We start from the raw sequence: 26816 nt of genomic DNA, 5'->3' as shown, positions 1-26816 counted from the left end.
TTTCTGTTAGGTATTATTTACAACAGATCTGTGGTTTCTGAATAGCAATCACAGCAACCAATCAAAATGAAATTTATGAAAAAGAGTCCACTATCACATGGCTTAATCTACTAGTGAGCATGATTCTGTGTATATTCTGATTCAGTTGTGGACGTGAAAGCTTTGGCCTTCTACAGATAAAATCTTTAACACAAAAACTGCCAAAATGAAGGTCATGTATATATCAGAATCAGAATCAGAATCATCTTTATTATCGGCAAGTACACCGATTGGTGTGCCCGGAATTACTTGTGGTACACATGGCAAATGGCAGATCAGACATATAACAGCGCAGGGCAAACATAGCAAAGCAAAGACAAACAAGCAAGCATATGAAGCGACACAAGTTTGATTCTTGGGAGGTCAGAGTTTACGGCTGTGAGGAAGGGTTGCCCTGAGGGCTAGAGTGTCTCAGTGGTGTAGCCCGGGGGGGGTCTCTTGAGTTCAGTGAGTTCAACAGGAGAACTGCTTGTGGGAAGAAGGTGTTCATGCGCCTAGTGGTTTTGGCGGGGAGGGATCTGAAACGACGTCCCAATGGTAGGGGCTCGAAGTAGCGCCTGCCTGGGAGAGAGGGATCGAGTAAGATCTTGGAGGCCCTTGTCTTCATTCTCATGGAGTAGAGGAGATCTAGCGAGGCTAGGTGGGTGCCAATGATCTTTTCTGCTGCATTTATCACTCTGTGGAGTCTGTATTTGTCCCTAGCGGTTGCTCCTGCATGCCAGACGATGATGGAGCAGCAGAGGATGGATTCGATGGTCGCGGTGTAAAAGCTGGTAAGCAGTTCCCTTGGCATACCAAATTTCTTCAATTGGCATAGGAAGAATAACCTCTGCTGTGCTTTCTTCTGAGTTCTGGTGATGTTCTGCCCCCATTTGAGGTCACTTGTTATGGTTGTGCCTAGGAACCGGACACTTTGAACTCTGGAGACCTCGGACCCATCGATGAGCACAGGGAGAGGGGCTGGAGGGAGTTTCCGGAAGTCCACAATCAGTTCCATGGTCTTTGCTGCATTGAGAACAAGATTGTTGGCCTTGCACCAGTTACAGATCTTCTCAATTTCATCTCGATAAGCAGCCTCGCCGTTTCTGTCAATAAGGCCAATAAGCGTGGTATCGTCTGCAAATTTAATAACTTTAACGGAGTCTGTGGCCGAGGTACAGTTGTTCGTATACAGAGAGAACAGGAGTGGAGACAGCATGCACCCTTGCGGTGCCCCAACGTTGGTGGTTCTCTCGCTGGAGATGCAACTACCAAGCTTGACCCGTTGTGTTCTGTTGGAGAGAAAGTCCTTTACCCACCTGCAGAGGAGGGAATCTACCCCTAGGTGCGCGAGGTTGTCGATCAGAATGTCCGGACAGATGGTGTTAAAAGCCAAGCTGAAGTCGAGGAAAAGGACCCTGGCATAGGCACCTGGCCTGTCGAGATGCTCCGAGATGTACGCCAGGCTGACATTGATGGCATCATCTACCGATCGGTTTTTCCTGTAGGCAAACTGGTGTGGTTCAAGGAGGGTATTGGTGGAGTGCTTCAGGTGGGCTAGCACTAGTGCTAATATGCCTTTGAGATTTTGGGCTTGGTTTAAGGAGCATAGTTGGTTTAATAGTGTACATAACTTTGCAACCCATTCATTTGTTAAAAAGATCCCATACATTTGCTCAAAAGACCTTAATTAACCACTTTAACCTTGGTGAATGAAATCTACACCCTATTTACTGCCTCTTATCCCAGCCATTGCTCTGGTGCCCATGCAGCTCACTCCTGTCCGAATAATGGATGTACTCGCATCCACGGGCTACATTTCCTGGGAATGCATTGTGACGCACATTTGGGACAAACCCGGGAATTACATACAAATGCTGGCAGAAGCTGATTGTCAGGTGGAGTAGATGGCACATGATATCGATGGCCTATGATTTTGTGTAACCAGTAAAAAATGATTTTATGTGGGCTGGCTAGGAGATCTTTTCACCCAAGGAAATACTGGATACTGCCCAAATCCAGCTTCTTCCTGAATATCTTAAATCAGTGATGATAGGGGGGAGGATGAATATGAACAGCGGTCTGTCCAATAAAATTGCACAGTCATCTTTACTGGAAATGGAGCTACAGCAACTAGCTAGCCAGTACCATGTACCATGGCACAGGGCTACATAATAAGTACTACTAGGGAAAAGTCCTGGCATACTTCCAAAACGTTCAAAACTTTTAAACCTAGAAATTCTAAAATACATTTTGTTAAGACCATGGTATAACACCCCAGCCTTTGCTCATTTGTATAAAAACTGAAAAAAAAGTTACTTCATTCTACCTAATAATATAGCAGTGCCCCTGCGTCCCATGTCCCTGTGTCAGTGCTTTTGCACTACTGCCCATGTCCTGCACAGACAGCCGTTGGGACAGGAAACAGGATGGGCTGTGTGTGTGTGTGCTCGCTTGTGCGGCGAACAGACCTGGAGCCCGTTTTTAAATGGGCTTAGGTCACTAGTAAACAATAAAAGTAATAAACAATGAAAGGGATAATTAGGTTTGACATACCTGTAATGGGTTTCAATATCTTCTTTGTAGATACTATTTAATATCTCACTGATGTCATTGGCTTCACTTGAAGCAGTAACATCACTCCATAATAAACAGTTGTTTTCAGAAGAGTTCTTCTTTGCAAAATATCCTATTAACATCCCCAAAACTAATGTAAACACGAATGTGCAAAATGTTTTTAGAATTGTCCCAAAGTGCTGGGTGTTGTTCTTAGGTTTTGATTGAGTATAATGAGAAAAATATTCCTGCTCCTCTTCTAATCTTTGAAAGCGTCCTTTGGGTGAAGTAGACAGCTGGTTGGAGGTAGTTATGCTGGTCTGATTTGTTGTACTACTATCACTATGGTTAGCAAAGCTGTCCGTTTGAAAATGTTCTGTTCCAAGTTCTTCCAGTTCTGTTTCCATGTCCCATTCCAGTTCCAGGGTAGATGATGGAATATCATCACTCTCCATATAATTCAGTTCTGAAACATTCCTCATGTCAATTCCCAACTTCTGGTATGACAAATCCTTAGCTGTAAAATAGAAAATGTATATGTGAATTAATATAATTTAGTTTGTGAAGTTAACAGTATTCTGACATTGTTTTTGGATGCATACTACAGTTATTATTAAATGGTGGAACAGAGTTATAGGTCCATTTAATCAGTCCCTACTCCCTTCCTCTATCAGGGAGACTTTGGTACCATGTTCTGTAAACACCATTCATCTTAAATGTTCATGCTTCATAATTGATTTGAAACTGTATCATCAATATTTGTGAAGCTCTCATAGGGAAATGCCAGTCAAGCCTACCATGGTTCTTATATTGAAGCAGTTCACTTTTTCTCCTAAGTTTTCTCCTTCATGATGTTTTCACACCCAATCAATAATTTAAGCCACCAAGCAAGAAAATACTCAGAATAGTACTTTTTGGACAGTACTTTTTTTTACTTACTTTTTGGTACTTTTTTCAATTGCAGAGTGCTAAAAAGTTATTTTAAAAAGAAGATAACACATTATCTTCCAGGAGTAAACTTGAATAAGGGCCAAAGGGCTTGATTCACTAAGACAAATAGCATGCTTCTGTCTTCACAAAAGAAACAGCACTGTTGCAAACTACAGAGGCGGAAGAGTCTCAATCTTCTAACTGTAATATTAAATACTTAAAGAAAACCTGTACTGAAAATAAAAGTCAAAATAAGCATACACAAGTCATACTTACCTTCCATGTAGTCTACTCCTCAGTGTCTTTCTCCTGTCCCGCGTCCTATTTGTTCACTATGATCAAGGGAATTTTCCGTCCTCCATTTTGAAAATAGCCATTACCCATAACAGCTTTCTGGTCAGCACACAGTTAAACTGTAACATCGCCCACTTGAGCCATAGGGAAACATGGACATTACCTGGTACATCCGTTTTCCTCTCAGCTATAACTGACAGCAACTGATATTTTACTGACAGCAACTGATATATTTCAGATCTGACAAAATATTGTCAGAACTGGATGGGATTATTGTCAGAAGAAAATGGTGAGCTTCTGAGAGGAACTGATGGCAAGGTAACTATGCAGTGTTCATTTGAAGTTACCTCACGTGTTTATTTTAAATATTTTTACTCAGTACAGGTTCTCTTTAACGCAGGAAGAAGTGAAGGCAAGACTAAATAAATTAAAAATAGACAAGGCACCTGGCCCGGATGGCATGCATCCTCGGGTCCTAAGAGAATTAAGTTCAGTTATAGATAAACCCCTTTATCTTATCTTTTGTGACTCTCTTGCAACTGGCAGAGTCCCAGTGGATTGGCGTACAGCCCACGTTTTCCCATTATTTAAGAAGGGCAAAAAATCTGATCCAGGAAATTATAGACCTGTAAGTTTAACATCAGTTGTATGCAAACTATTTGAGGGGTTACTAAGAGATACTATACATGACTTCATAGTAGAAAATAATCTTATTTCTCAGCATCAACATGGGTTTACTAAAGACAGGTCCTGTTTGACTAACATGCTCAGTTTTTATGAGGTAGTGAATGCTAATATGGATATTGGGAATGCTGTAGATGTGATATACTTGGACTTTGCAAAGGCCTTCGACACTGTTCCCCACAAAAGTCTGGTGCAAAAGTTGAGGATGCAAGGACTGGGGAAGAGTCTGTGTTCATGGATAGGGAACTGGCTAATGGACAGAAAACAAAGAGTTGTGGTCAATGGATCGTACTCAAAATGGGAGACTGTTAGCAGTGGGGTCCCACAGGGGTCTGTTCTGGGTCCAGTGCTCTTCAATTTATTTATTAATGACCTAGTAGATGCAGTAGTGAGCAATGTTGCTATTTTTGCAGATGATACAAAATTGTGCAGAATCATCAACTCTCAGGAAGATAGTGTCATATTGCAACAGGATCTAGATAGGATGGCTATATGGGCACATACATGGCAGATGAAATTCAATGTTGACAAATGTAAGGTCATGCATTTTGGACGTACTAATGGTCTAGCACCATACAAAATAAATGGGATACAGTTGGGGACATCAAACTTGGAGAAGGACTTAGGAGTACTCATTGACAACAAGTTAAATAATCGTACTCAATGCCAAGCAGCTGCAGCTAAAGCTAACAAAATTTTGGGATGCATTAAAAGGGAAATAAAAACTCGAGATGCTAGCATAATATTGCCCCTGTTTAACTCTCTAGTAAGGCCACATCTGAAATATGGAATTCAGTTCTGGGCACCACATTACAAAAAAGATATTGCAGTTTTAGAGCAGGTGCAGAGACGAGCAACAAAATTGATGCGTGGGATGGAAGGTCTCACTTATCGAGAAAGGTTAGATAAACTGGGTTTATTTAGTCTAGAGAAAAGACGCCTTAGAGGGGATCTAATTAACATGTATAAATACATCAGAGGGCAATATAATACCTTGGCGGATGAGCTTTTTGTCCCTAGGCCTTCTCAAAGGACTAGAGGACATGATCTGCGCATGGAGGAAAAACGTTTTAGCCATTTATTTAGGAAAGGGTTCTTTACAGTTAGAGTGATTAAGATGTGGAATGCATTGCCACAGGAAGTCGTTATGGCAAACTCTATACCTGCATTTAAAGGGGGCTTAGATGCTTTCCTTGCGTTGAAAGACATCCATGGCTACAATTACTAGGTAATGCCTAATGATGTTGATCCAGGGATTTTATCTGATTGCCATCTGGAGTCGGGAAGGAATTTTTCCCTTTAGGGGCTAATTGGACCATGCCTTGTAAGGGTTTTTTCGCCTTCCTCTGGATCAACAGGGATATGTGAGAGAGCAGGCTGGTGTTGTACTTTATACTGGTTGAACTCAATGGACGTATGTCTTTTTTCAACCAAAATAACTATGTAACTATGTAACATGTCTTATCAGAGTTAGCATGCCTTATCAGAGTTAACATGACTTATCAGAGTTGACGCGCCTTATCAAAGTTAACACACCTTATCAGAGTTAACATGTCTTATAAGAGTAGCATAGAGAGCTCTATGAACCTATGCCTGCTAATTGGTAATGATGATGACTCCACTCTTCCTGCCCTGAGCCCCTGCGGGTCCAATCACTTTAAAGGACATTATCCCCGCACTTTGATTGGCCCAAAGGGCTGGCAGGCTGCCTGTCAAGTTTCCTGTCAAGTGACAGGCAGCCTATTGGGCCAATCAAAGTTCGGGGATAATGTCCTTTAAAGTGATTGGACCTGCAGGGGCGCAGGGCAGGATGAATGGAGCTCTTGTAGGGTTCGCTATGCAACTCTGATAAGATGTGTTAATTCTGATAAGGCGTGTTAACTCTGACAAGACATGCTAACTCTGATAAGGCATGTTAACTCTGATAAGGCATGCCATAGTGTCTTAGTGTCAAGCCCAATGTCTGTTTTGTGAATTGCATATGCCCCCCTATGTTTTAATTGGTAGCAATAACCATAATTGGTGGCCATGAGATAGGAGAAAACCAGCCTTCTGAGTGAGGGTAACTTGCACTAACTGCTGATCACAAGCACCTTGTGTATCATAGATATGTAGCAGGCATCCAGATAAGCAAAGCTATTCTTGTGAAAAGATGAGATGAAATTCTGGTAATGTGTCTCATCGCATCTTTATAAGTACTTGGCCCACCATTGTTAATGTAATATTATAAATGCACTATTTAACCACTTGAGGACTACAGTGGAACCCCCCCTAAAGACCAGGTTAATTTTTGTGAAAATGACCACTGCAGCTTTAAGGTCAAGCTGCAGGGCCACACAACACAGTACACAAGTGATTCCCCCCTCCTTTTCTCCCTTACAACAGAGCTCTCTGTTGGTGGGGTCAGATCGCCCCCTGGATGTTTATTTGTTTGTTTAGTTAGCATCAAGTGTTTATTTTTTTAATAAATGTTGCTATTGTTTTTAATTTATATATATTTCCCCCTCCCTCCCCCCGCTGGCCAATCCATGTAAACAGCTGCCATAGGCTTCAGCCTATGACAGCCGATCACCGCTGACACGGCTGTCCCCAGTACAGCCCTGCTGCTGATCACAGCACTGTACATGTAAATAGATGGCGATCACGCCATCTAACAGTCTCCCAAGACTGAAGGCAGGCGGAGCTCTGACCCCCGAGAAGGAGATGCACACCCTGCGTGCGATATCCTTCAGTAGCCGGCTCCTGGACCTGACGCCAATTGGCGTTAGGTGGTCCTGGTGCTGCCACTGTGGCCACGCCCATTGCCGTGGATGGGTCCTAGGATAGTTACTATAGGGAGGTCTTATTATACATTTTAAATACTGCATACTAGCTGGGTTTGTCATGCTAGCTAAATATCCCTATTTGAACAGCAATTTTTAAACAAGGGAGATATATTCAATGCCCATTCCTTTAATACAATCAATTACATGATAACCTTTTGAGAAAGTACACACTTTTGCCACGCTGTGTATAACTTGAGAAGGAGAACAAATACTCAACAATATGTGCCTTCTGACATAATCATTGTTGGGCACAATCATTTTTCTAATCAGAAGCTTACAACTAGTCAGGAACCAGTGCAAAACAAAAGCTAACTGTAACGAAAAATCCGCAACGCCGGATGGATTGCGGAAATATGGTTGCATCCAATCCGGCAAGCGGACTTTCCAACGCGGGATGCGGAAATTCGTCCGCATCCACTGCACAAACCCGTCCGAGCACTCTGCTCCAAACTCACCAGCATGCTGCTCACCAGGACTCTGCCATCTTGCCGCAAGGGGGCGGGCGCGCACGACAGACATGCCTTTATACTCATAGAAAGCGTGTCAGCTGACCTGGAGATCAGCTGACATTTTAGCCTGCTCTGATTGGTGGCTGCCTGGGGTGGAGACTTCTCTCCCAGGCAGTATATAAGGAAGTGCTTTTCAGTCACACTTCGTCTGTGTTTGCGATACCCTGTGTCAGCACTCAGACCTAGTCAGCCTTGTCTCTGATATTGTGTTATATATTGGTTTATCGCCAATATATGCACATATTATACTGTTTGATTTATCGTGTATGATTCTGTGCCTGTCTTGACTACTCTTCTGCTTCCTGATTTTGTACTTCACCAGCCCATACCGTTATCGACTATTGGCTTGGTTTCCGACTATTCTCTTGTCTCACGTTTCTGTACTGCTGCCGCCTGATCTGTTGCCGAACCTCATTTTGTCTGACCTTTCTCCCTTCAGTGGAACGTCTCCCACTGTAGGGTTCTATCAGAGGCTTGCCTCTTTGAGACGACTGCCACTAGCAAACCCTTGCTGCTAGAGGCCTCCACTCCTCCACTCCGTCCTTTGGAGGATCTCACACACAGGGTTCCCATTCAGAGGTAACCACACCTCTGAGGAATTACGGTGTGGTGGATATTTCCACAGACTTGAATTTACACTGTATATTATTATTGTTGTCTGCTGTTCCAGCTTGCTGGAGGTTGTATCTCTGTGCCCTATAGAGATACTCTATTGTACCCAGCACCCTCTTGCGTACGATTGTATCGTGTCACGCTATACTTGCATTATTGGTGATTCTGCAGATCACCATATAATCAGGTATAGCATCTGTATTCTTGGTGATACTGCAGATCACCAATAATCACAATAGCGGTGCTTTCTGACGCCAATCATTACACTAACCTTGCAGACAGGTAGGTAGATAGATGGATAGATAGATAGATACTGATTTAGTGAAGAAATATACACTGAATTGTAGTGAAGTTTTTACTGCAATACGTTCAAAGACTCAGTTATGAGGAGATAAGTTCCTATGTTTTCACATTTCTGGATACTGGAAAGGAACCAACTGAAATGGTTTTGGGACTGATTTCTCAAGATAAGTACAAATAAAATGGACTAAAAAGCAGAGCTCTGAGCATTTATTAGCTTGTAAATTCTGTATATTGTGGTAAAACATCTGACACAGGAAAAGGTGCAACCCAGTTTTTTTGGGGAAAAAATTGCCTGGGGATAACATTATTGATGAATAGTGATGAATGACAAAATGCTTGGAAATACGTCAAAACTGGCGCATTTGGGGAAAACCTGTTCATCATTCTAGAACAGAAAAGTCATAACCACCATTTTGGTTATTTATTGTAAAAGAAAGTACATATAAAATGTTCTAAATTCTTAAAAATATTGGTAACCTGTCATTTTGCACTAACTCAACCAACATACTTTGTCCATAATTATGTACATCTAATACAACACATGCACTGTGATATGTAATGCTACAACATTTAATTTTTTGGGAGAGAATGAAAAAAAAGATCTACCTTTATAATTTCTGCAAGATACAAACCAGCTTGAAGCATATTGGTGCACTATAGCTTATGTAGATAATCACAGTAGGTTAGACCCCAAGGAAGCAAAATGCTTGAAGGTTGACTGGAGTGACCTGAGAAATATTTGATCTCAATAATAGCAAGAGCATCTGTTTTCCAGTTAAACCACTTCAGTCCTCAGTCGTGTTTCACTTTATGCATCCAAGCAATTTTCACCTCCCATTGATTCGCCTATAATTTTATCACTACTTATCACAATGAACTGATCTATATCTTGTTTTTTCCACCACCAATTAGGCTTTCTTTGAGAGGTACATTTTGCTAAGAGCTACTTCACCGTAAATGGATTTTAACAGGAAGAATATGAAAACAACGGAAAAAATGCATTATTTCTCATTTTTTGGCCATTATAGTTTTAAAATAATACATGCCTCCATAATTAAAACCCACGTATTGTATTTGCTTAATAGTCCCGGGTATTACACCATTTAAATTATGTCCCTATCACAATGTATGGCGACAATATTTTATTTGAAAATAAAAGTGCATTTTTTTCCGTTTTGCATCCATCACTATTTACAAGCTTATACCGTATTTTTCGGACCATAAGACGCACTTTTTCTCCCCCAAAAGTGGGGGGAAAAAGTCAGTGCGTCTTATGGTCCGAATACACAGCCAGGCACCTGGTGCCCCCCACGTAGAAATGCCAGTGGCTGGTTGCTAAAGTGCCGGTAATCCTCACTCGCACCACTGAATCATTAAATCCAAATAAACAGCCCGGCGTCTGCTACATAGAAATCCTGGTGCATCTAAATCACCAGCAATCCATACTTGCACACCTGAACCTGAAAATCCTGATAGACAGCCCGGTGCCTCCCGCTGCTAAAGTATCGGTAATCCAAACCTGCACAAAAGCCCTTACCCAAATAGCGAGACGCTCCGAGTCCTCCTCTTCATGTGTGTTCCTGGTTGCATCGCGGTCCGCGAGTGGGACCAATGGCTCCTATCAGGAAAGGACTCAGGAGCAGTAAGCAGCATCATTGGCTGTCTGTGGCAGCGCCCCCGTGCGTGATTGGTTCTTGGCTGGCAAGCACTTCCTAGTTTGGCGGCGACTTCAATGATGCAATCGGTGCGCACGTGCACATGTCCTGCCCGGGGTCACGCTGGCGGCTAGCGGCGATGCAACCAAGAACACACATGAAGAGGAGGACTCGGAGCGTCCCGCTATTTGGGTAAGGGCTTTTGTGCAGGTTTGGATTACCGATACTTTAGCAGCGGGAGGCACCGGGCTGTCTATCAGGATTTTCAGGTTCAGGTGTGCAAGTATGGATTGCTGGTGATTTAGATGCACCAGGATTTCTATGTAGCAGACGCCGGGCTGTTTATTTGGATTCAATGATTCAGTGGTGCGAGGGAAGATTACCTTACCTGGGAGCTGCATGGATTTTCTATGGGGGGGGGGGCACCAAACGCCGGGCTATTTATTTGTATATACTGTACCTATTCACTTAGTTGGCATTTGCTGTAAGCATTAGTTTAGCTATGGCCTACAAGAATTTATACTACATTACAGAAAACCTATTAATGAACAAAACAGTTAATTGTATCATCTGAGCCACCGAAATTATTTATTTATATAGCTCTGACATCTGCAGTCCCAGTTTACTTTGAAACTTAGACAATGGGGGCATTGGAGGTTACTCAGCTGGAGGAGCATCAAGGATTGCCTTTTGCTGAGGTGTGCCGAAGACACAGCTTGGTGGCAGATGTTCCACAAGATGCCCCTGCACCATGGACACACCAAGTTTAGAATATATTTTTTTCCCTGTTTTTTGGCCTCTAAACCTAGGTGCGTCTTATGGTCCGGAGCGTCTTATGGTCCGAAAAATACGGTAATAAAAAAATAGAAATATTTCATCTTTACATGGATATTTAAAAAGTTTAAACCCTTAGGTAAATATTTACATGCTTTTTTATTGTAATGTATTTTTTTATTTTTTATTAAACATTTTATTTGGGTATTTTTGGGAGGGTGGGATGTAAATAGTAATTTTTTTTATGTAAATATGTGTTTAATTTAATTTTTTTTTTTTACATGTAGATGTAGTTTTACTTTTTGGCCACAAGATGGCAACCTTGAGTTTGTTTACATGACGTCACTCTAAGCGTAACCTGTACGCTTAGAGGGATGTAGGAGGCAGAAAGAGCGAGGCTTCCGAGAGAAGCCGTCCCTTTTTTTTGCCGGGGAAAGGGATCAATAATCGGGCACCATGTCCCGATTCACTAATTCCCTGGCTAACGAACCACGGGCCTGAAGTGCGCGTTCATGCACGCGATCTGCCGCGGGAGCGCACATGCAGCCTTTTGGACGTATATTATAGGTCCAAAAGGCCAAAGTAGTTAATGAAAGAATTACTAATGCTTACAATGTATTACACTTTACAAACTAAAATAAAATATCTTGATATGTTACAACTTATTGACACAGTTGAACAGATACACTTTTTTTTAACACTTTGTAGGGATAAATAGAAAAGCCGCTGACATATATTTCAGTAGCACACTACAAGCAAGCACCTACTTTTTGGTACTGAATTTGGAATTGAATCCGTGATCGAGAGGCAATCACAAATTCAGAATCCGACCTCATGATCAGGAAAAACAGCTTGTGATCCCGGGTTACCCGTGATCACAAGGCCGCGAAGAGCAATACTAATTGCTTGTCAGTTGTGCCTGAAACAGAATATATATACTAAATGCCATATAATGTAAGCTATATCTTAAATGTAACACAACATACTGTGCTGTGCTTTTTTTAATCTTTAAATGTGATGTCATTTTGTACCAGTATGACAGGACCCAGCATCATATATTGCTGATTATTTCCATTTTTAATGTGATTTTTGTTTGTTTCTAAATACTGATATATCAAACAATGGGCAAAGGGATGGTTCAATAAGGTTATCATGCCTGACTTCTGACAAAGAAACATTTTCTTTATTCTACTGGTGGCCTGTTATATTCCAAAAGTAAGTTTGACATTTACAGTTGGGAGATTATATATATATCTCCTTTCAAATACCAGGTACATAAGACTGTTCTACAGCAACAGAATTACATGATTGGAGAACTAAAACACAAACAAGAATCTAAATGTTTTTATACATGAGTGATAATAGGCCTTTTTAAAAATGTATCTATAGAAAGGAATTAAGGTCAGATGAACTAGCTAGTGGCATCATGGGGAAGGCATGAAATTTATATTTGGTTCCGTGGGAGAAAGATGACAGTCCTATTTGCCTGCATTCCCCTTCCTGTGGCCAATCCTATAACCAATCTTGTCATTAAATGCTCTCAACTTAGCTATGACCAAAAAACTGTTATTACCATTACTTGTGACTTTATATACATTTTCTAAAGCTCCAATGTGGACTTTTATCACAGTACTCAGTCACTGACTCACTGAGTTGTAAAATAAATTCTTGGAAAACACTGAGAAAGCTGAATTACTTAGCTGCAGATGTATAAAATAGAGCTGATGTCTATGGTACCTATCAAAGTAAATGTTCTGTTTTAGAAGAAAATCACCTTGCAGACAGATAGACAGACAAACAAACAGAAAGACACTAACACACACATATTTCAAATTTATATCTAATATATATATATATATATATATATATATATATATATATATATATATATATATATATATATATATATATCTGTGCAAGATTTTGAAAGTTAACAAAATCCCCTTCAAAAGTATTCTAAACATGGACATTAATGTGTGCTGAGTGCCCTTGCTAATGGATAGCCATGCTGTGAAAACTGTTGGCAGCATGTACTTTTCCTGTTTCTTAAAAAAGTAAAGCACTGAAATAATGATTTAATGTTAAAAAAATGTGTGTGTGCGTGTGCGTGTGCGTGTGTGTATGTGTGTATGTGTGTTTCATGTTTACATCGCTACCTAGACATTTACCTTCAGCCCTGTAACCTGAGTGTCAAATTGTAGTGACTCCAAAAATGTGCTAGTTAGACATATTTATACGCAGACAGGAACCTTACTGTAATGGGAGCTTTTAACACCATTTATTGATGTAAAGTGTTATTTTGACATCTTTTTTTTTCTCAGAAATGAAACCTTCAGCTATGTAACCTGAGAAATTCTCATTTAAATTACGCTCCTGCTGATTAATGTTTAGAATTGTTCATATATATATATATATATGTATGTATGTATATATATATATATATATATATATATATATATATATATATATATATATATATATATTGTTATTCCAACTACTTTTTTTAACTAAGATGCTTAGATTTGTGACAAAACTATATTTAAGTATATGTAAGTGAGGATTAAACAGAGAAGATGTCCCCAGACTTAGGGGCAATGTGGAGCTATTATATACGGACTCAGGACTATATGAAGTCTGTGTGCTATGGCTGCAACCTCTCCATTTGGTAGTATGCAGAGAAAACACCAAATGGCCACAAATGCTATTGATCTTTTGTGCCTCAATCCATTGACCCCTCAGTACTTGGGGTCATGCAGTAGCATATAATCTGTAATGGATCAGCATCAGATAAAATAGATATGTTCTTTTATTGTAATTAAAAAGCTGTAAAAAGTCCACACTAGGACCGTGTAATGCATTGCTCCCAGTCAGAGTAGAGTCATGACCATCCTCAAAGTTATGCACAAAAAATATATATAAATTAACCTGGAGTCAGAGCAGAGACAGATGGTATTTTTTTTGGTTTTATTTAACCACTTCAGCCCGTGGGTTGTTTTCATCTTATGGACAAGAGGAATTTTTACATTTCAGCGCTTCTACCATTAATTCCCCAATAACTTTATCACTACTTATCACAATAAAATGATCCATAACTTGTTTTTTTGCCACCAATTAGGCTTTCTTTGGGTGGTACATCATGCTAAGTATTATTTTATTCTAAATGAATTTTAATGGGAATAATTAGAAACAAAATTAAAAAATTCATTATTTTTTCAGTTTTCAGCCATTATAGCTTTAAAATAAAACGTAAAAATGTGGCCCATTTTATTTCATTTGCCCATTTGTCCCAGTTATTGCAACATTTAAATTATATCCCTAGTACAATGTATGTTGACAATATTTTATTTGGAAATAAAGGTGCATATTTTCACTTTTACATCCTTTACATCCATCATTAATCACAAGCCCATCATTTAATAATAATACACCCTTGACATAAATATTAAAAAAAAATATTCCCTAATGTATGTAGGTGTAATTTTACTATTTGGCCACAAGACATCCTTGCATATTATTTCCTATTAGCGTACAATAAGTACGCTAAATAGGAAGTAATGCATGGCTGTATTACTTCGGACATGACGCAGTCATCTCATTGATGGGAACAAAGTTACCATTCATTAATCTAATGATCGGCAGTGGGATCGGCAGGGACTAGCAAGTGGGAGGGAGTGTGATGGCACCATTTGAGAATGATCACAGCTTTTGAACAAAAACAGTGATCATTCTCGCTGTACAAGAACAGATTGGCTCAGGGGACTTCTGTCCTTTGCTACCAAATACCCCTGTCATCGGGACTATGGTTGCGGGCTTCCATCAGCACAATTGCGCTCACAGCCCCGAAAACTGCATGGGCATGAGTCTCGCGTCCCTATGGCTGTAGCTGCAGCAGCCGCGGATGTGAGACTCACATCAGAGCTGCTAAAGTAGTTAAATGGACAGCTATCAAGTTTGCTTGTATATAAAAAAGTGAGTCTTTTTCTATGAAATATTTACAGTACAGGTAGTACTCAGTTAAAGAACAAGATAGGGACTGTAGATTTGTTCTTAAAAACTTGAATCCATTCTTAAGTCGGGATGTTTGAAACCGCTTCTTCAAACTTTCCCCGGAAATGACATCATCGCAACGGGATCGGGATGATCATATTGGCGGGTCGTTCGTAAGTCGGGCATCTGTAAACCCGGGGACTACCTGTAGTTTGGAATCTTGGAATCTTCACACAAAATAAAACCCTCCAAAATACATACATTTAAAAAAACTGAAGTTTTCCTTTAAATCAAGAAATGATAAATTGTAAACCATCTAAATCTTACTTTATTCTAGGATGAAATGAAAAATGTATACATTATAAATTGCAAAACATTATTTATTATTCAGTTAAATATGTTCAGGGTCTTATGTAAATAGCATGCATTAGCATGTTCTTTTCTTGCACGCCTTTCAATGAATAATTTATTCCAGCAGATCTTGGTCTGGTCATTAATTAGTTGAAAAAGGAAAATTGCAAAAGCAGGCTTTATTAAATGCTTAAGCTACAACATAACAAACTGGGATATTGTGCTACCTAATGATATGAAAACTCTTGTACATATAAACCTTTTTCTAAGATTAAACATCTGTCCATGAAGCTCATTGATTTTCTTTGGTGGCGTTTCCATGAGCAAAACTGTCAAGATGAAAACAATGTTTGTCGTGTACACTTACAGTAGATTTTTACATAAACAACAGAATGTTAAAACTAATAAACTGGATTGTCATGGTAACTGAGTTATAAAATAGGAAATCTGCAAAGAAATAAATGCTCTACAGCGCAGTACAGGATTGTTTGTAAAGGTTCATTATTCCTGGAAGCTAAAAGTAGAGCCTCCCCCTCTAGGCCATGTTTTCTATGAAATATATCAGTAAGAGTTTGGGACAAAATAGATGCCAAGTCTTTACAGAGGACTGTAGCTATAATGTGCTTAAGTAACCTTTAACCTTGCTCTAGAATGCTTTGAAATGAGCTGTCATATTTGAGAAATGTCAGCTGTTGGTCATTTGGTCCTGTCAGTGTTCGCACCATAGAAAGATTTAGGAAGTGTGCTATCAGTGGTTACCTATGATTCAGGATTCATGTGTGACCATTTTAGTATATGTGCAATGGATGCTGTTCAAAGAAAGCTAAAACACAAGAAAGTGTATCAATACAGTGTGTATTTTAGTTATATTTAAAGGGAACCTGCAACAAGAAAGATATGAAGGATGCCTTAACTAGCATTTCAAATACAATGCTACTTTTTGATATGCCCATCAGGCATTCTGAATCAAGTCTGAGCTCACTGTTTTTATGTTTGTTGCTGCCATTTCATTAAAACACCACTGAAGCTAAAATGTTGACACATGAGAAAAGTAGGTGGCCTTTTTTAAGAGGAACTTCTTAAGATAGCTATGGCTAAGCCTATAAGCCATAAGCTGAAAGAAATACATTCTGCTTTCCAGTTCATACTCTCTCTTGAGTTCTTGAAGGTGGGCAAAACACTATTTGGGGTGATGTGTCTAAGCAGCTTGATCACATATCTCACCTAAACAGAAGGTTCAGGGATAGTAGAGAAAAGTTGTAGTTGCGGGTTAACCCATTAGGCAGAGTGGAGACACCAGTGGCTGTTTAAGTATCATCTTAGTTGCAACTTACCAGGTTCTTACCAATGCTTTCATTTCCACTGTTACTGATCGCCATATGCATATCCCCTTAAGGGCAGGCTAGTCAAGACCTCCTAAGAGCCCAGAACAGCAGCCTCAAAAGTTATTGCTGAGTTTTTGTCAACTTGGGAGAATTGGGAGAACATCTAGCACTGGCATCTGGTACCATCTGGCATTGCTGCCAGATAGTACAGACGAAGGTGAGTTCAGCAAGCCCCCCCCCCCCCCCCTCCATGATCTACGCCAAATTGGAAAGTCTCCAGGGCAGTTAGTAGGACCACATAAATCCTCTAATTATCTTTTGGAGGTTTTTACAGGACTGTCCAACCCATATTAGACAGTTTTAAAGTTGAATAAGTATATTTGGGGAGATATATAATTTTGAATAGGTTTATTCTATCTATAAGTAATATAGGGAGTTTATCACAGATTGTACATTGATCCATGTGCAGGGTCTAAGCTCACCATCAGTCCTAAATATTTAAATTTGTCCACCCGACTTATAGGTAGTGATGATTGTAACTATGCTTTTCTAAATTATTTCTTGCCTTAAATTGTGAAAATAGTGTTTGCACAAACCAGAAACAAGTGGACAAAAGTCAATTTTTTTTAAAATGATTTATAATTTTGTACACTTATATATATATCGAGTTCCAAATTCTTCATACCCATTTTATAAATTTTAAAGAAAACCTGTAACAAGTGATGAATAGGTTGAGGCATGAAACAGCCATAATATTGACATGTGCAGACTGTGCCGTATGCCATGCATTGACATGACCCGCAGTGCATCGTTAATGTAATCATAATAATCATAATGTGCATTGCACTATTAGCTGAATGTGCATTGCCATAGTAACAATCACATTATCCATGTAATTGCACAACACTCTTTACACTGCTGACAGTAGTAACAGTAATATTGCGGTGTACTGCCTGCACATAACAATATTACCACTGCTCCGTACATCAACCTCAAAGTCAGATACTTACCTTTCTCAGTGGAGGGAAGCCTCTGGATCCTCCAGAGGCTTTCCATGTCCACCATCCAGACCACTGATCCAGTCCTGCAACCCTCTGGAAGTTCCCATTCATGAATAAACAAGGTTGCACTGAGCAGGTGCAGGATTGCTCTTGCCTCCTGCACAGTAGGACAGCTGTTTGGGCTTTGCTTTTCCACCTTTTTCCTGCATCTGTGCAGTGCATCGGGTGCTTATTAATGGACAGAAGTGCAGTCACAAACTTCCAGAGGGTGCCAGTGCTTGGTCACTGGTTTGCTTTAAAATGTGTATATGGAAATTGGAACTGGGTATATATTAAAGTGTACTGCAGCAAAGTCATTTTACAATGTTAAAAAAACAATTTTTAAAATCAATTTTCTCAAAAACTACAGTCTTTTTGAAAAAAAAGTTTATCTGCTTGTTCCCACAAAATCAAATTTTGCATTATGTAATGTAATTACAGTTATGCAGGAAATTTCTTACTGGTTTGCCAGACATTTTGCATTACAATTTTGCATCAGAATTGTGAATTTCAATGCAAAATTTGAGCTCAACACTACTCATCAGATCTAATAGGAAAAATAAGCATGTGTCCCAATTTATTTAAAGGCCAGAGAACTGCCCATAATTAACAGTCAGGTTGAGGGCAGCTCGAAAAGAAGCAGATGCATTTCCCAGATATAGGAAGGTATTGTCTGCATAGAGGAAAATGAGCTGCTCAAGTGTGCGTATACACAGTCCTGCAATGTCTTTAGATTATTTAATCCTAATTGCTAATGATTCCAGGCCAAGCACAAAAAAGACATTGTGACAAGGAGCAGCCCTGCAAGGTGCCCCTCTGCAATTGTATTGACTGATATAACATTGTTATAGAACACTCAAGCAACCGGGTAGTTATATAGCAATTGGATCCACTTAATAAGAATGGCGTCCATTCCAAACATACAGAGAACTTGCTACAGGTATCCCCACTCTACAGAGTCAAATTAATTTAGGGCAAAAAGCAAACTACAATAATGTGGCCCTCTATGGCTGTCATGTTAGGCCATAATATTTGTATATAACCTTCAAATGTTTACATAAGTGCCCTTATGAGGCATAAATCCACTGTGGTCCGGGTAGACAGTGATGGTGATGCATCTACTAAGCCAGTTGGACTGCACATTAGCCAATATTTTAGCATCTACATTTTTAGAAATAGTGATCTTTAAGAGGCACATAACTTAGGATCTTTACTAGCCTTGGGGACCAACGCAATGAGTGCCTCAGATCATGAATTTGGTGCCGTTTCACCAAAGAGATTTTTGAACAACTTAACAGAGGTGGGGAGCTTAAATCTTTATATAGAGAACATTGAATAAGGAGGAAAACCCATCTTAGCCTGGCAATGGACTAGCCACAGCTCATACCTTGGCAGGGAAAACAGTGGAGTAGTGATGAATACCCTTCTCTCATTCATATGCCCTGGCAGCTTCAAAAGACCTCTGAGCAGCTGCATCTTAGTGGTGTAGTCAGGAAAGAAAAGGATTCTCAATCGTCACTGCTTGATCTCTAAGGCCATTTTGGCTTCTCTCAGTATGGTGTCCTGGTCTTTGTAATTTAAATCTTTAAATGATAAACCTGCTTCTTCTTCACAATACAGCATTTTGTTTTGCCAAAGTAGGTCCTTATCTTATCCTTATCCTTATTAGTCTAATGAATCCGACACCTGGCAGTAGATTTTCAATGTTGACCATCAGCATGGTCTGGCATGTTTTAATGGCTGAAATGATATTGGCTCAATCTGGGCTAGCTTCTCCTGCCATCTGAGTGGCCTGCAAGTTTCCCACCTTAGAAGTTAGAACATGTGCACAAGTGAAGAGCCAAGCAGACCTCCTAGGGCCCCCAGATTGGCTTGTGCAGAGATAGTCCATTGTTTATTTGTTCCTACGTGATATTCTGCCTGATACAGAAGCTGCTTAGCAATTGTTTGGCCAATTTGTTTAGGCAGAAGAGGCTACAGACCAGATTTCTTATCTATCTGTCATCTTGACATAGTCCCATGCTTGTATTTTCTCACCTGCTTTGTGTGTTAAAACAATAATCATTATTAACTTTTTTCAACCTAACTAACTATGTAATGGTAATGGGCAATTTGTATTACCTTTGTCCGAGGTGTGGATTATGGCAATTATTAAGATTCATTGCAACAGTTGTGGAAGTGTTACCCTCACCTCTTATGGGCACCTAGATTAAGATACACCCCTTGTCCTTGAAGGAAGCAAGGGTAATTTGCCATGAGGGTGGGTATATTTCTACACCCTTTGCATCAAAGAGCCATGTCAAGACCTATACGGGTTGGTGTTGTTCAGGAGGTGGAGCTTCACATTGGCTGGCTCAACTGTCGCCTGCCTACATGGGAGTCAAAAAGTTAAAGGAAGTTGAGAAGTCAACTGTTTTTTGAATATATATATATATATATTGCCAGGAAAGAAATAGTCACTCTACACTTTTTGATTAATTGGATTATGTAAATGTGTATTCCCATGCATTCAATATTTTCCATCCTTTAATGGTAGTGATTAGTGTAATTGAATCAGGTCAATTATCTCATTATTGTATACTTTATTAGAACAAGACATCAAATATCCCAAGTCAGGATTTCAAAGAAGATGAGAAAGGGATTTAAACATACCAGAGGGGATATAGATTGATATGTAGTCTAACTTAGCATGTTTAAAAGCTCAATTACCATAGCTGTTGAAGAAATGAATTATAAAATCCTCACCAGATGGTGTAGAACTCTCAACTGTTGCAAAATATACTTTCATATATGTTAAGCACCTGCAATAATCTCTACAGATTTCTTGGGAATATATGGTGACGTTGCCATTCCAGCACAGGGTCCACACCTGTGTATCAAACCTCCATTACTGCACAAAAAAAATGTTCCCCCATAAATATAACATAATAGATTGGTGTAAGTCCCTGAGCTCTAAAAACAGTAATTGAATAAATGGGACCTCAATCATCTCCTTGAAATCCACCATTGCAGTTTGTGGTTTTAGGAAAAGCCTATCTCCTTTTTCAAACAGATGTTCCTGATAAAGAGTTCAAGAAGTCATTAGCTATGCACCTTACAAATGCAGCTAGATACTGCAGAGCCCCCAAAACCCCAACAATAGATAACTTGTCTAGAACCATTGAAAATTAATGCTAAATAGATAAACCTGTAGCCAATAATACATTGCAGTACTATGTCAGCAAAATCAATTAAACCTTTGCGCACTCGCATGCAAATATTCTCATGCGAATACTGAAGATCAACCATCCAGGAATCACTACGATCCCTACAGCTAAGTTAGAAGCTTAGTTAGTTTTCCCTGTACCCTATAACCATTCTCAGTAAAATAAAAATTGTCAGTAAAATAAAAAGCTGCACTTTTAAAAACCACAGGAAACATAAAGCCATTTGCTGCAAATAAATAGCATAGACTTACCACAGTGGTGGTGTGTTAAGAACATCTTACCATGCCATTCATGATCCCGGCGAGGGAATTGGCAAATCGCTGGCACAACCGCTCAAACCCATCATCTCCACTCTGTAGCAGGAATGGGGAAGACTTGGCGTGAGTGTGAAGATTCTGTGTGCTTGCCCACAGTAGCAGGCTTGGTCAGTTGACCCAATTCTGGTAGTAAATGTGTGGAACATACATGCATCTTTGGGCAGGAAGTCCCTTGTGTGCTATTGGTTGGGACATATCTTCCAAGAACTAATGCTGATGCATTTCAAAAAGTGACACCTTTCTTCCTCAGAGCTGGTTTGCCAATTAACCTGTCAGGATCATGGAAGGTGTGGCAAGATACTGTGAGCACACCACTACTGTGGAAAGACTCTTCTATTTATTTGCAACAAACGACCTGTGTTTTTCTTGGAGATTTTAGAAGTGCAACTGACTACATTATTTATCCTGACCTTCACATTGTGATCTATAAGGAAAAAGGATACTCTACCCTCCTCCAGCAGACATTACTACCCACTCCAGACATCTTTGCTGAGTTTTATACGGCACTGACTGAGCAGATCACTGCCTATACAATTGTCTTTTTCCCATTTTGCACGCTATATTTCTCCCACTGCAGTTAGAGTGCTAGAGAGAGTGAATGGTTCTGTGTGCGGTGTGTATTTTATACAAAATCCTTGTGTTACCTTAGTTGCTAGCACAACTTTTTCTTTAATAATTGGCCACTATTTAAGATTATCAGAATACACTGAATATCCTGTAGGATAATTGAGATTACTCAATCTTTTGCAAGTGTTTATGCAGTTGGGGGTTATAACTGCATCTGGATCTGCTGCTGACATTCCGAGCAGTCTGTGGTGTAAAACTGTCTTTGTTCATTTTCTATTTACCTGTCTAAATAAAAATGAATACTTAACCTAAAAAAAAAACCTTAAACTAATTAATAATTCCCTTTAATCTGAAATCGTTTAAACTTAAGAGCTTTTCTGTAATGATTTTCAGTTGCATTCAATCTTCCATATAATTGTGATCATAACCCTAAAGATTTTCCAGTTTTGTATTTTAGTCATAAAACATTCAATTCTTGAATTGCAAATTTAATTAAAAAAGCTTTCATTTAACAGAACATAAGATGAAGGTTCAGTGATGCCTTCTGTTCTCTACATTCTGCCCATACTTATTTATAAATCGTGCAAAATGTTCATTTACAGAGTCATTTCTTCTTTCAGCTAAAGTTTGCCTTTAAGGCTAGAAACTAATTGCAAGTTTGTCTGTACATTTATATTTGATTATGATGACTAGTAAGCTAAAGCTTGTGAACTGAAAGAGTTTCCCTTGACTAATGTGTTTCACTAAAAGTCAAATTAATGCTTAACTCTGAAATGATATAAATATTCTTCTGACTTTCTCACACCAGTATACTGCAATGTATCTTAAAAAAGATTGTTTTCTGAAAGTAGGGAATGTAATATTTTCATATCTACAGTGCTGAAAAATGTGCATCTTTCAAGCAGTTATTTTTAGAACCTAAAATGTACCTCTGTATTTCCTTGTGGTCATCATTTTCTGAAGATTAGCCAATGTATTACAAAAAAAATCTATGCAAAATCTTAGCTAGTGTAGAAAGAATAAAATTCAAAGTGGACAAGTTTTCTTTACATACAATATTTTTATAAGGTTTTTTGTTTTGTTTTTTGCTGTAAAACCTTCTTCCCCCTTTGCCGAGCACCTTTGTCCAATATGACCTAATTATGAACAAAAGGTTTGTCACCACCTCAGTTCCCAGGGGAAGGTGGAGATAATTAAACCCACTAATGTGGACCTCAGATATTAATACCCCAGGTAGAATTAATGCAGGGGTACATTCATATCTCTTAACCAGTCCCACAAAGAGATAGTCGAACTCCCTCTCCCCTGCCAACCATCCTCACCATCCTCACCATGCCAACTTTTTTTAGTATATAAAAACTTGGTTTCCAAAGTAGGTGAAAAAGGAGTCCTTTCTGTTTGAACCTGAGTGCAGGACCCTGTTTCAGTTTTTATTTTTCTAAAATAAATAATCCCACTCTGCCTAATATAGTATTTAGTAAATTTTCATCACCTACATCTGCTCTTATTGATTTTTGTTCCTCATCTCTTAAGTGTATTTGGGCAGTATCCTCTTTTCCTCCTGCATCACATTTTGTACAGTTGTCCCACCAACAGTCTTTCACAGACAAAGGTTAAAAAATTGGTATGAGCAAACTTCAATTTTTTTACATTTGCTTTAAAGTACAATTCTAGCCAAACTCTGCAGACGTTGTTTTGGCTTTGTTGACTCATGACTATATGATATAGCCAATGGAGGTATAGGAAGGCCCGTGTGTTATGTCTTCTAACAATTTTTATCTAGTGTCATATATATCTAGTTGTGAATGTTTCAAGGACAGCAGGTGCTGAACTTTCCCATATAAATGCAGGTATGTGAAAATAATATTTCTACTTTTAAATAGGTTCAGAGACAGTTTTTCAGACTTTATAGAACTGGCTTGGAATAGCAGCCTGCATACAAACTCTAACATCTAATGGTACTGGAAAAAGTAAACAACTTCAAATATTTTACTTAGTGTCACTATATTTTTTTAAAATGTTCACAGGGATCACTCCACACTTGACTTGATGTCAAAGTTGCAATTTAGCTTACTAATGAAAACTGTCTAGACAGGGGCTGGAAACCACATCTTTTACAGGACAACATATATACAACACAACTGAAAGTGAAGTAAGTTGGCCACTGAAAATATCAGTTGCTTCACATTCTCAATGATGTTTTATCAAAGGCATGTTATAGCACTGCTTAATGAGTTTGCACACTAAGATGTGTGAAATATTTCAACACTTTTCAGTTGTCATTCATTAAAGTATAATTTGAGTTTTGGTAACTCTTTAAAAAAAAAGTTGCAAAAACATTTATGTAACATTCCTATGTGTTTATTGCAAATACCATTTCATTTGCATTTGCAGTTAGCCATACGTTTTAAAAATTGTTTGTAAGCAAGGATGTGAAGATACTGGAAAGGCAGAGTGACTGTGTAGTGTACTTATGTTCTGGCTGGCTGTTATTTGGGCTCAGGGAAAAGCTGGGAGACAACTTTCTCTTTGATAGGTAATATAGGGGAAATAAACAAATATATTCTCCAGCTGATTGCAGAATTTGTCTTTTTGGCACCATAATTAGGAGTCCGGCTATTGTCGCCACCTGAATTACAGTGATTTTGTAGCAATTCCGCCTGCATTGCTATAACCATAATTGACATCACGGTCTACGTTGGTACTTAAAGCAGGCACAGTGCAGTGCTGAGCAGGCGCCAAAAGGACCTGATTCGACTATGTGCTCAGAATCAGGGTGCAGTTTGAGTAATGTAGAGATGAACAGAAAGCATTATTAATTGAACAACAATGGTGGTTTTACTCTAACACACCAAAACCAGAGTCTTCAGCCCATAGTTCCGGGGTCTTAAAGGAGGTGTCAGTGTAGACCGAGAGGTATCACACCCCTTACTGTGTAACTTTCTATTGTTTCAGCAGAGGTAGAAAGCAGTGGCAGTTTGGGAGGTAAGAGTTAGGGGCACATTCAATAATTCCACAGAAACATCCTCTACTGCCTTGTAATGATAACTAGGTTATGGATGTGGGATTTTACAGGTGCTCTGCTAAGACAGCTCAGTAATTCAGTGGGAGGACCTCTGTTGTTCTTAATGGTGAGATTTGGCCAAGGACACAGTATCTGAAGGTAAAATTTCATCCCATGGAATATATAGCTAGTAAGCAGAGCAGTTCTGGCCTCTTTAACAATGCATCCAAAAATACCCCCATTCCCTGTTCCCTTTCTTCCCCCCCCCTTATTTTTCCCTTCTCCCTCTCTCTCCTGACTTTACAACTTCACAACACTTAAAGAGAACCCGAGGTGTGTTTAAAGAATGTTATCTGCATACAGAGGCTGGATCTGCCTATACAGCCCAGCCTCGGTTGCTATCCCAAACCCCACTAAGGTCCCCCTGCACTCTGCAATCCCTCATAAATCACAGCCATGTTGTGAGGCTGTGTTTACATCTGTAGTGTCAGTCTCGGCTGCTCCCCAGCCTCCTGCATAGCTCCGGTCCCTGCCCCCGTCCCTTCCCTCCAATCAGCAGGGAGGGAAGGGATGCAGGCGGGGACTGGAGTTCTGCAGGAGGCGAGGAGAGCAGCAGACTGACACTATAGAGATAAACACAGCCAGCTCTGACAAGCTGTTTGTCAGCAGCGTGGCTGTGATTTATGAGGGATTGCAGAGTGCAGGGGGACCTTAGGGGGGTTTGGGATAGCAACAGAGGCTGGGCTGTATAGGCAGATCCAGCCTCTGTATGCAGATAACATTCTTCAAACCCACCTCGGGTTCTCTTTAAGGGATTATCAAACATCCATGCAAGACTTCATTTGATATCCTGTGGTAATTATTGCATTGTAATGACACTTATTTATATTTGCAAAAAGTTGTGTGTCCTAAAATCGTGCCAGTTAACAGGAAAAGAGTCTGAAGATGGCTTACTCTTATACTAATAAGCTTACTCCTTTTCTTTTAAGTTTTTTTAAATAATGTTTAGTGGTGGTGGTTTAAAATGGGCAAGAGATAGAGAAATACACCTAAAAAATTCTATGTTTTATATCTGGTGGTTACTATGGGGGAATTCCTTTTGCTGTAACAATTATTTGACAGGTTGGTGGTGTGCAGAGGATTAATTGAGAAAATCCTATTTTTACTCTGTTGAAAGGCTCATAAAAATCTGTATAATAAATGATGCCCTCCGTAATAAAATATTTAAACAAAGATGTCTAATATAACCAGATAGAAGTGGAATTACTGCCAAGACTACAGACCAGCAATATTAATCAGCACTGGGCACGTAAGGAGTTAATAGACAAATTCATGCATTGTCACTTGCTAAGTTTAGTTGCATATAAATGTCTGCCACTAAATACAGGATTTGAAATTATTTTCCTGGCAAATTCATATTCTGCTGCTGCCAAGAACAATACTTAACAATTCAAAGGGAAAAAAAAAGTAAACTGAATGTATTTACAAGCTTCAGCAGCACACACGTCTACATGCACAGCGCAGAGTAAATAAACAGCACATCTACTTGCATATGAAGTAATCATTTCCTAAACCCTTGGAGATTACAATGTAATCAGGCTAAAAAAAGGAAATATTAAATGGTATAAAAACCAATGAAATTAAAGAGGACCTCCACTTTCTCAAAGAAAAACTGATTTCTCTTCAGATTTCACATCAACTATACACTGTATACTACATAGATGTTAGCAAAACTTATTGTACATAAAAGCTGGTGGTATAAGCCAATAAGCCACCACAATAGCTTCTAAAAAGAGAGTCCAAAGTCAGAATGGTCAAGGGTTTTGAAATGAAAGATGTAGCATTTTGTATTCTATGCA

General features: G+C 39.3%; 1 protein-coding gene across 1 annotated transcript in view; it reads right to left on the bottom strand.

The window, feature by feature from the left end:
- The window catches only part of NAALADL2 (N-acetylated alpha-linked acidic dipeptidase like 2), an 808485-nt gene that overhangs the window by 524661 nt on the left and 257008 nt on the right, over positions 1-26816 (bottom strand). The window contains exon 2 of the mRNA XM_068281050.1: positions 2575-3091. Coding sequence (XP_068137151.1) covers positions 2575-3091 — 517 coding nt within the window. The remainder of the gene's footprint in view (positions 1-2574; positions 3092-26816) is intronic.

This window comes from Hyperolius riggenbachi, chromosome 4 (genome assembly GCF_040937935.1).
Source record: "Hyperolius riggenbachi isolate aHypRig1 chromosome 4, aHypRig1.pri, whole genome shotgun sequence".
NCBI lineage: Eukaryota > Metazoa > Chordata > Amphibia > Anura > Hyperoliidae > Hyperolius > Hyperolius riggenbachi.
The sequence above is the reverse complement of the archived record's forward strand: the minus strand, read 5'-3'. Positions and strand labels throughout refer to the sequence as shown.